This window comes from Oryzias latipes, chromosome 12 (assembly GCF_053564925.1).
Source record: "Oryzias latipes strain Hd-rR chromosome 12, Olatipes_Hd-rR_3.1".
Classification (NCBI taxonomy): domain Eukaryota; kingdom Metazoa; phylum Chordata; class Actinopteri; order Beloniformes; family Adrianichthyidae; genus Oryzias; species Oryzias latipes.
Window position 1 is genome coordinate 1,254,343 of NC_136248.1, and position 10,235 is coordinate 1,264,577.

General features: G+C 49.9%; 2 protein-coding genes across 3 annotated transcripts; both read right to left on the reverse strand.

The window, feature by feature from the left end:
- Positions 1-1,107: 1,107 nt before the first annotated feature.
- On the reverse strand, positions 1,108-5,168 carry thap1 (THAP domain containing, apoptosis associated protein 1). The gene is given in 4 exon segments (XM_078955561.1): positions 1,108-2,082; positions 2,084-2,116; positions 3,169-3,361; positions 4,997-5,168. Coding segments are annotated over 4 exon segments (663 nt in total). The 5' UTR covers positions 5,068-5,168; the 3' UTR covers positions 1,108-1,716.
- A 2,173-nt stretch (positions 5,169-7,341) lies between these two features.
- LOC101168763 (uncharacterized) lies at positions 7,342-9,976 on the reverse strand. Of its 2 annotated transcripts, XR_013659257.1 has the most exons (3): positions 8,955-9,976; positions 8,609-8,884; positions 8,327-8,523 (listed from the first exon to the last, which is right to left on the reverse strand). XR_013659257.1 is itself a non-coding variant. In XM_023961196.2 (2 exons), the coding sequence occupies exons 1-2, from the start codon at positions 9,492-9,494 to the stop codon at positions 8,696-8,698; spliced, it is 729 nt and encodes a 242-aa protein (XP_023816964.1). In that variant the 5' UTR covers positions 9,495-9,976; the 3' UTR covers positions 7,342-8,695. The 2 variants fall into 2 exon arrangements, 1 of the variants encoding a protein (XP_023816964.1); XM_023961196.2 differs by having other exon boundaries at positions 7,342-8,884.
- Between the last annotated feature and the right edge of the window lie 259 nt (positions 9,977-10,235).

The following is a 10,235-nucleotide window of genomic DNA, read 5'->3' on the forward strand; positions in this document are numbered from 1 at the left end:
GGACAGTCTTCATCACCAAATCTTCTTCACGCCTGACCTCAGACCAGTAGTTTTGTTTAAAGCGTGGTCACATCATCAATGACCGTCAGTTCTTTGGGTTTTGAAACAAATCTGGTTGAATCTAAGGCAGCAAGTCATTTTTTTCATTTCATTTCTTCTCATTAGGAACTGAAAACCTTCCCAGCTCTTTGCAGACCAGAGCTTTCATTCCCTCAATGACTTTTTTTCCCTTTCCTTGTCTTGTCCAGCAGCTGAGCAGACATGAGAGCTGAAGGCCTCTCAGATTCTACTGTTACAACAGGAATTATGGATCTTCAAACCAGAGGTTTATATTTAAATAAACCCCTTTTGTAATTTAGACTAAACTTTATTCATCTTATATTTGTAACAGTTTTGTGTCGACCGGATGGAAAAGAAAAAAGGGAAGAAGAGAGGGGGGAGGGGGGATAAATGCATGAAGCAGCATAAAGCAACAAGTTGCCGGATGGTTAGAATCATTACTGTCAGGTTCAGATGTAATACAAATCTAGAAGGGGCGGGGCCTGTCCACACAGGGCGGGGCCTGTCCACATACTCAAATGTTATAACCATCCGTGTTGGCTCCAATAATGTTCACATACAAACGTGTTAATGACACATTTTATAAACGTATTTCCTGAATGACACGCAGTCATGGACGGTCAGACCCCCCCCCCCCCTCCAGGGTGTCGTCTGGGCTCCTGAACTCCCAGGACTGGTGGGTTTATGGGGCTGACAGTGGAGGGAGGGGGGTCCTACCTTCCAGCTCCACATCACGGCCTGAGGGCCACGTTTGGTCCCACCAGAGCCCTGCTGATCCGTTTGTCAGCGTCGTCCAGAATCAGTCCACGTTTGGCGTTTGAGGTCAGACGTGGCGGCGGCGGCTTTGGTTTGGAGGGATCTTGGTTGGGAAAACCTCTGAACGGTTCTTTCCCTTGTATAATATGATTCATTCTCTGGAAAACAGGAATTAAAGAATCTCCTGGCACAAAGAGAAACGTCTCTGGTTGGATCAGACGCACGTGTTTCCATTCAGAGGTCGTCTCACCTCAGGACCCCACGGAATAACGGACACGCAGACAAAAGGAAATCGTTTCACTGTTTTATTTGCTTAAGGAGGGGGAGGTGCTTGGGTGACGTTTGTCTTCAGGTTTAAGCATCACTGGATGGAGTGCTAGGAGCTCCACCGTCTTTTTTGGGAGGGAAGCAGCTCCATCAGCCTGCAGGTTCCTGTGCAGAAACACCAACGTGGGACCGGGACGCAGCGGCGGGAGAAGCAGGAAGTGACCGATCATGGCAGTAAGGACTGAGGTTCTGCTCCAGTGCGGAGCTGAAGAACAACACATGCTCCTCGTGGAGTTCATGCAGGACTCTATGTTCACGGGACCAAAACGCTTGTTCTTCTGAAAACCATCCCAACCAATCAAAAACCCAGCTAACTGGCCCCGCCCCCTTCAGTCGTTTTCCTGGAGAACTAACTTTCTTACAGAGCAAAAGCCAGAACTCCTCACCAGAGTCCCTTTCCAGAGCTTTTCTGTCCACACCAGGACATCCACGTCCCGCGTGGCGTCCACGGCGGGGTCCAGCCAGAGACGGCCCCCACGGGCCCGGCAGAGCTTCAGGACCTCAGTCTGTGAACATGAAGCCAGACTGATCCTCTCTGCTCGTCGTTTCACCTCCTCTCGCTTTGGCTGTCCGTCACTCGATGCCCTTCAGCGCGTGGAACATATGCTTGGGTAAAATGACGTAGCCCTCACTGAATGCAGGGGCGGGGCCCCGGGGCCCCTCCTGGGCGGCCTTCAGCCTCCTCAGCTGTCTCTCCTGCCGCCGACACTTCTGCTGGGCGGTCTTCAGCTTCTTCCTGAGATGCTCCAGCTGCTCCTCAAGCTGCTCGATGCGTTTCTTCTGCTGCGCCGAGTCCTCGGCCGTGTAGTTGTGGTCACAGGAGACCACCGCCGTGTCGGTGCGGGGGCCCGGCGCGCCCCCTTCAGGCTCCTCCTCTGCCGGCGAGTCAGATGTCAGAGGCAAAGACAGCGAGGCGGGAATCTCTGAGGAGAAAGGGTCGTCCATGGACTCCACCTGTGGAACAGAAGTTCAGCTGCAGAAGGAGGCGTCACAGCTGCTGCGTATGATCTGCAGTTACACGGATGAATACTGGTCATACGTGAACATATGTGGAAAAAGTGAGAAAGGTTTCAGTCTCTATGTGGAATTTTCACAGGTGCATCAGGAATGAACCACGTTAAAACCACAGAAGAAGGAATAAACCACGCAAAGAACACGGAAACCAACGTAGGACATGAGGCGTGGGATTCATGCATGAATGACATCATATGTGCGCCGCACACGTGATGTAACAGTTAGAAAAGACACATTTGTGTATGCATCTCACAAAGATTTTACGTAATAATTACTTATAAACTACATAAAAGACACGTAAACTGCAGAATTCTCAAGTGAACAAAAATCGTTAGCAGTTCAAAACCCGTCGGCTGAAACCCTCCACGGATGACGAAAGAGACACGTATGAACGACTGAATCATACGAGGAAAATGTGCAATAATGTAGGTCGCGGCTGTGAGACGACCTTCAGGTTAGAAACCTGTAGAAGTCAGAAAACGTGAGAAAAAACTAAATCAGAGCAGATCAGTCTGTTTCAGATTAAAACCTTTTACAGTAAGGCTGAGCCGTCGCTGGTCTGCTGACCCACAATGCACCACAACACTGTTTTGCTGACCCACAATGCTGACCCACAATGCACCACAACACTGTTTTGCTGACCCACAATGCTGACCCACAATGCACCACAACACTGTTTTGCTGACCCACAATGCACCACAACACTGTTTTGCTGACCCACAATGCACCACAACACTGTTTTGCTGACCCACAATGCACCACAACACTGTTCACCTGCTTCCCAAACGGGTTTCAGGCCGTGAAACCTACAACCACCGGCCTAGACGCCATGGACACGTTTGTGGGCGGAGCATCACTAGCCGAGTCAGAAACTGGACCAATCAGATTTCTGTATGAAATCCATGCATACAAATCCATAAACATACTTTATGCTACAGACCCCACAGACAGAAAAGACGCATGGCTGCCCGTGGTCATGGCGCTCCTCATCGGCCCTCTGAGCCGCGTTACCTTGAAGCTGAGGTTGGCGCTGAAGAGCGACGGCACGGCGTTCTCCTTCAGCACGCGGTTGTTGCACTCCCTCTTGAAGCAGTCGCTGGTGAAGTGTTGGGAGCAGATGTTGCTGTACTTTGTTGGTTTGAAGTTGTTCCTCCTCATGGCCGCCACCCACTTCCCGCAAACGTCCGGACGCGCCAACGGGAACCTTGCAGTCCGGGACGACAAACACCACGTTCAGCCCATCGCCGGACACGTTTCTGTGCTTCCGTCTGGTAAACAAATGTTTTAATCTCCAGTAAAGTTCTAAACGTATCTAAAGGTGCAGAGGCTCCCGTCACCGTAAACTCTGCCACAGAGAGCCAACAAGGTCCTGGTAGTGACTTATTCTCCCCCCTCCACGACCATTAACATTAAATTAAATCACACCATCTGTGTGACCTTTTTTGCGCCACATTTGACCCCTCCCCCTGGCGGAGCGGTGAGCTGCAGACCATTTGGTGGTTTAACCCCCCAATCCAACCCCCTAATACTGAGTGTCAAGCAGGGAGGCATTGGGCCCCATTTTTATAGTCTTTGGTATGACTCTGCCTGGGTTTGAACCCACGACCTTCCAGTCTCAGGGTGGACACTGACCACAGGGCCGCTGAGCTGGTTGCATATTCATTTCTCATTCCTGTCAGTCATTTCAGTCTTAAACTGCCATCACCCAATGAGCTGTCAAAGTGTTCCCAGAGGTCTTAACGATGGTTTTTTTTACCATTTTCCTTTTCTAGAACAGTGTCTGCAGAGCGGCAGGAGCTGATCACAAATTCACCTCCGAGTTGTGGGCGGGGCTATTGATGTGGACTAAGCCCGCCCTGATTCCCATCATCCCTTTGCCCCCCACCTAACATTAGCAGAGCAACAAAAATGGCAGCATAACGGAGATATCCAGCCGTCAGCTTTGACTGCAACAGGAAAGTACGGTGGCCCTGAAGTACAAATCACATCAATAAGTCATGTGACGCAAAACCTTTTTAAGATCACAACATACAAACAAATATTAAAAAAAATATACAGAAAACGAAATGAAATGATGTAAAATGAAACAATGAGAACCCGGAAAAGGTCCATAGGACTGAGCTGATTGGACGAAGACGCTTGACCTTCATGTCAGTCAGAAGCTGACATGAAGGTCGTGGATACATCCGTCCCATGATCCTCCAACAAATCCACCTTTCTGGTTTCTCCTTGGGCTTCATTTTCCCAACATTTCTAGGAATAGTTTTAGTTTCTGATTATTTGTTTCGCTTTTTATTGGTCGTTGTGAGTTTTTAAATGCTTCACGTTAAGCTATTTGCACTTCAGGGTCACCGTAGAAAAGATGAACCCATTGAAAGCCTTTCTTTGCCTCTAGTGGGACTCGAATAAACGTGTTTGACCGGTTGAATCCAGTGTAACGGTTTGACACCGTAGGATCACTGCAGGTATCGAACGAAACCGGAGCGGACTACCGTCCTTAAGTCGTTCAGTCCAAACGTCTGTACCGGACAGACCCGGATGAGTGGTGAAGGTTAACCTTTGACCTCCTAAACCTGTTGAAGCATTGCTCAAAGGGTACTCGGTAGTCGGGATTCCAGCAGTCACTCGGTTGACCGAGAACCACCAGCAGCATGTGGACCCGCCGGTACCGGACGGACGGACTCATGACCCAAACTTTCTTTTTTATTTTCCCATCATGCACCGTGGATCGGAGCGCGAGTGAGGGAACGTCTCCGTTAGGTGCGTTTACCGGGAGGTTTTCTTCCCGGAAAACCGGCGCTCCGGCGGCGGAGCGTCCGCCTCTGTGGGAGGGGCTTACTTGTGGAAGGAAATGTCTTTGTCTTTGTGGTACCGGTTCTTGCAGCCGTACGCCGAGCACGTCTGGACCATGGCGGCGGCCCGGACAGCAGCCGAACGCGGACAGAGCGAGGGCTTCGCTGCCACTAACAACTATGGCGGCGGAAGAATCACGTGATCTGTGTTCTGAAACGTGATTGGCTCAGGCTTTCTCTGGGCATGCGCAGAGCGCTGGAGAGCTGCGCTTCCTCCAACGGGCGGGAGTGGAGGAGACGAGTTTGAACCGTCAACAGGCACAGCTGCCATTGATTGACTGATTGATTATGAGAGCATTTCAGGGATACAGAGATCTGTGTCACGTGTACAATAACATTAACGTGTCTTCGTGTCAGTGCAACATTCATACCTTTAAAAAAAAAAAACTTACTAAAATAACAAATAATGGACGAAACGACATAAAACGGGCTTGGATGTAGATATTGAGTAAAATGTCACACAATCCAGCTTTTTGTTCTTTTCCCTTCTCGTTCTTATTAGGAAAATGTAATGAGTTTTATTGAAGCTGCTGTGTTGTCGTGACTCATTCTTTATAATATAAAGTTGTGGGGAAAAAGTGCTTCAATATGTGTTGAAATGGTTGAAAGTAAAGACAATGATCCTAAATATGAAGCAGACGTCCACAGTCTCCTCAGTGACCAGCAGACGTCCAGGTTTCACGGTTTCTGGCGTCTCCAACTGGTTTATGGCGGTTGGAGGGAAATGGTTTTGGGTCTTTCCGTCTCTCTTCACCAGCGGCGTTTGCCTGAAGGCAGCAGGTCAGACGGCGGCGGTCCGGGGCGTGTAGCGTCTCTGATGAGGCTCTCTGCTCTGCTGAGGCAGCGGGAGCTGTGGGGGGGTTTCCAGGGCGGGGAGGGGGCACCCAGCATGTTTTGGGCGGTGTTGGCGAGCCGCCGGAGAGCCTTCCTTCTAGCCGCTTTACGGCGGCCGAACCAGGAGCATCTGCAGTGTTGGTCCACGTTCCGCGGTGGTGAGGTCAAAGGTCACCAGCTGTCTTTGGGTCATGTTTGTCTGAGGGAACGGTCTCTGTTGGGCTTTTCAGCTGCTCACTGGGGTTCATACTCACATTTTCTCTTTGAGTTAAAAAAAGGGAAAGTATAGATCAAGTTGTTTCAGAGACTCACAGAATATTCCTTTTTTTAACTCCTAAAACCTTTTTTAGACATTAATGACCAAAGATTTCTGTCTTGTTTGGTTGATTTGGTCAAAATGATCTGTAGGTGTCCTGGATGAAAGGGGTGGGGGTTGTTGTTCATCCTGTATTTTACTCTAACCCAGCCGTCGGCAGCCCGGGCCGGGCGCCACCGCGGCACGTGGAGGGTTCTTCTCACAATGAGCTTTCTTTCCCTATGAGGTCATAAGGCAAGGGTCCAATCATGCAGTGCCGTTACTGTGACTCCGCCCACCTCTATAAATACTAAGGTTGCGTCCAAATTCCCGCCCTAACCCCTATGTGCAGCACTATTATGTAGAGCCCTGGATTTTAAAAGGAATTTGGACGCCACGTTCACTACTTTTGTTTTTTAACGGCGGATTTGACGTCATCGATTTCACAAAGTAAACATAATTAATGTGAGCGTTTTGGGACGATGATTTATGATCCACTGTCTCCTAAAGATAGAAATGTTGATGCTTTATTAAATAAAATACATTTAAATACATTTTTTTGGCAAAACTTGTTCTGCCTCAATGCATTGTGGTCTATATTTGCCGATCTAGTGAGCATGGATGCACACTGGCTTTTCACACAGACTTCTGGGAAATTTCATGGGTTTGTATTTTGGAGCTGTGATTCGGAGAGAGCGTGGAGTCAGAATTGTTTTTAAAATCCAGGGCGCTACTTCCTGCTGCACTTTATAGTTTTTAGTAGTTTTTTAGTATTCGGACAGCCTGACACTTCTTTCCATGAAGACTTGAGTTTCACATGACTTTCTGCGGCAGCCGTCACGAATGGGCGACTGAAATCAATGCATAAAAAAAAAAAAGAGGTTTACCACCATGAAAGGCAAACCTTTGACCCCGTGGCTGTTTTCTCAGGGACAATGGATGGTTAGTTTAGGCCGGTTAACACTGTTGGATAGCCAGGTTATTACATTGATGGTTTCATGAACTAAAAGAGCCTGGAATGCTGGACAGCCCCCCCTAAAGCCATGAACACGGGGGAGGCCGCTCCTGCAGGAGGCAGCAGTGCTAACTCAGTGTCAGTTTGTGGTGTTTTTGTGTGGATGGGGGCAGACGCCATGCTGCTGGGGGCTCTTTAGTCTGAAGACGCCACGGTTTTCCACACTGAACAGAAAAAAGGAAACATCCTCAACAAACCAGCGGTTTATTACAACAGGCTGGTCTGCAGCCAGAGCAGGAATACACTGAAAATGGTGCAGAGCACAACACTGATGAATGACGGCCATGCATGTCCACGTGTCTGTAGTCTATATACAAAGTCAGAGAAAAGGCCACGCCACTCTGAAGCTGTCCAAGACCCCGACTCATCACCGTCAGCCACTCCTCTACAGTCAGCAGAAATACAAACGGCCAATAATACAGAGGAAAATACAAAACCATAAATATCTGAAGCTCAGATTTAGGATCCGGGTTTTCCTGTGCAGACAAGAGCATCACTGGGATCAGAACGACAGGACAAGCAGACACTGAGGCGAGCTACTCACACTCTAAGAGTCAATACGGAATATTTATTCACAGCACATTCAAACCAAAGTCCACTCCTGCCAAGAGAAACCAAAGGATCCCACCATGACCTCACGGACTCCTGAAGCTGGATCAGAACACAGACCAGGTTCTGAGTTGGGAACGAGCTGCTGATGCATTTGCACCGCCGCCTCGGTCCCAACAGGAAACGATGGTCTGGTTTGGATGCGTCTTCACTAAAAGCCTCCAGATCTTTTATCTTTTATCCCTGGTTGATCTTCAGAGCTGTAGATTCAACTGTTTCAGCAACCTGTTGGAGGACAACGCAACCTAGATGTGCTGAGATGGAGGCTGAAGAAAAGATGTGCTAACATTTGATTATGAATATTTAGGAAATGAAGAAATCACTTTGAAGTTTTCGTGTGTTCAAACAGAATCCAGACATTGTTGCTCAGTGGGTTCACTCACTTCTCCTCCTAGACTGTAGATAGAACCTGAAGATCCTAAAACCCACCAGTCGTTTGTGTTTTCCCAAAGCATTCTGGGTTTGGCCCGGTTCTGCTGAACCTCTACGAGCTTCAAAGCAAACCATGAGACGCTTCCTGCCGGTTTAAAACAGGGCTCCCTCCTTCCAGCCTCAAACGTTGGCTCACTGTCTTTGGGCCACAGAACAGCCGCAGGATCAGAACATGCTGGTTCTGGCTGCAGCCGCTCCGCTTTACTGTACCACCACAATCCCTTCTGTTCTGGTCCCCGGACCGGCAGATCGACAGGCTCTCCGTCAAACGTTGGTTTCACCGCTAGAGTCAAACTTCAGCTTCACAAACACTCTGAGAAAATAGTCCTCTAGGGGTTTAGGAGTAAAAAAATAAGCATATGTATGAGAGGTTTGAACCCTCGGATGATGGATGCCAGGCGAGGCTCCTCCTACCAGCACTGCTGTGGTTTCCCGGGTAACCGCAGAGGAGTCTGTGCACCTCAACAGCTGGCTGTCCTCTCCAGATGTTCCTGTTTGACCTCAGCAGTCACAGACTTCCTCCTTCTTCTCCTGCTCACCCTGCTCCTCTTCCTCCTCCTCCTCCTCCTGCTCGTCTTCCTCCTCCTCCTCCTGCTGCTGCTCTTCCTCCTTCTCGTTTCCTTTCACCTCCGTCTTGCTGTCGTCTTCCTTATCTTCATCATCCTCAGCCTCCTCCTTGGCGCCGGTTGTCTAAAGCAGATTTTCAGAGGATCAGCGGCTCCGACAGTCAGAATAGGGTCCAAAGTGGTTCTGGACGTACCTGCTTGAGGCGGCCCCTCCTCCGGTTGGGCACCCGGGCCTTCATCCTCCTGGAGAGCGCCAGCAGCTTGTTGTGCCTCTGCCTCCTCTTGGCTTTGTCCGCCTCCTCCTTCTTCCTCTCCTCCGCCCGGTCCGAGTCGGACTCGTCCTGCCGCTGCAGCCGGCTGCGCTTCCGGGGCTGCACCGTCCGTTTCGGACCGCTCCCGCCGCCTTTCCCCTCCTCGTCGTCGGGGCTGGAGGAAGAGGAGCTGTCGTCGCCGCCCAGGAAGGAGCGCTTCCTGCGGGCCACGGAGCGGCTGTCGTCGCTGGAGGACGCCCCGGACTCGCTCCAGTCCCGGTCCCCCCGCTCGCTGTCCTCCTCCGGGGAGCTCTGGAAGTCGGACTGGGACCCGGAGGAGGAGGAGGAGGAGGAGGAGAAGGAGCCTTCGTCACTGTCGTCCAGGATGGAGGCCGGCAGGCCGATCTGGCGCTTGTTCTTGGTTGCGGCCACCTTGGTTTTCCGCATGGACGCGAACATCTTGCGCTTGTACAAACTCTCCATGTCTGCACGCGGAGGCCAGTGACATCCAACAAAAACGGGGGGATTAGGGACGAAACCTAACCGTGGCAGAAGCTAACGTCTACTGTGCACGCGCCCATGCGGCGGCTCGTCTGACAGACATGGCGCCGGCACGTGCACTACACGGAAGCGCTTCGTATCCGCGCGGCGTCTACACGCCACACTCGGGAGTTTGGAGTTCTCACTCGCCGGTTTAGCTAATTTCCTCGCGCGCAGCTACCGTTGCTGCTGTGTTATTGTAGCCCCCGCTTCTTCTCGTCTCGATAAACGCGCGGTGTTGTTACAGCGCCCCGCTGCGGCGGAGAGCGGGTACTGCAGCCCGCGCGGCGCTACGGAGCGACGTTTGTGCCATTATTCAAAGTACAACACTCACCGTTTACAGACAAAAACTTTGTGTTTAAAAGATTAGTTTGCTCCTCAGACAGAAAATTCCAATTAAAAATCAAACAAGTACAAAAACAAACAAAAAGCAAGACAAAAATGTTTACTCTATTGCCAATATCTTTACCAGTTCCACTCCAACTATATTTCTTTCTATTGTAAAATCCTTCCCAGTGTTTTTTTATTATTATTATAATTATACACTTCTTAGCTTAAATTTAAAAGCCTGTATAATTTTCAAGAAATATTTTCTGCAGTGCTGCAGGAGCTCATTACAAATTTGCTTTTGGCTTGTGGGAGGGACTGTTAGCATGGATATTAGCCTAGCTAATCTCCCAGCAT

Excerpts from the sequence above, each read along its gene's own strand:
- LOC101168763 (XM_023961196.2), bottom strand. The coding sequence starts at position 9,494 with ATGGAGAGTTTGTACAAGCGCAAGATGTTCGCGTCCATGCGGAAAACC. Across the intron at positions 8,885-8,954 it reads GGAGGGGCCGCCTCAAGCAG|ACAACCGGCGCCAAGGAGGA; the intron begins GTACGTCCAGAA and ends AATCTGCTTTAG.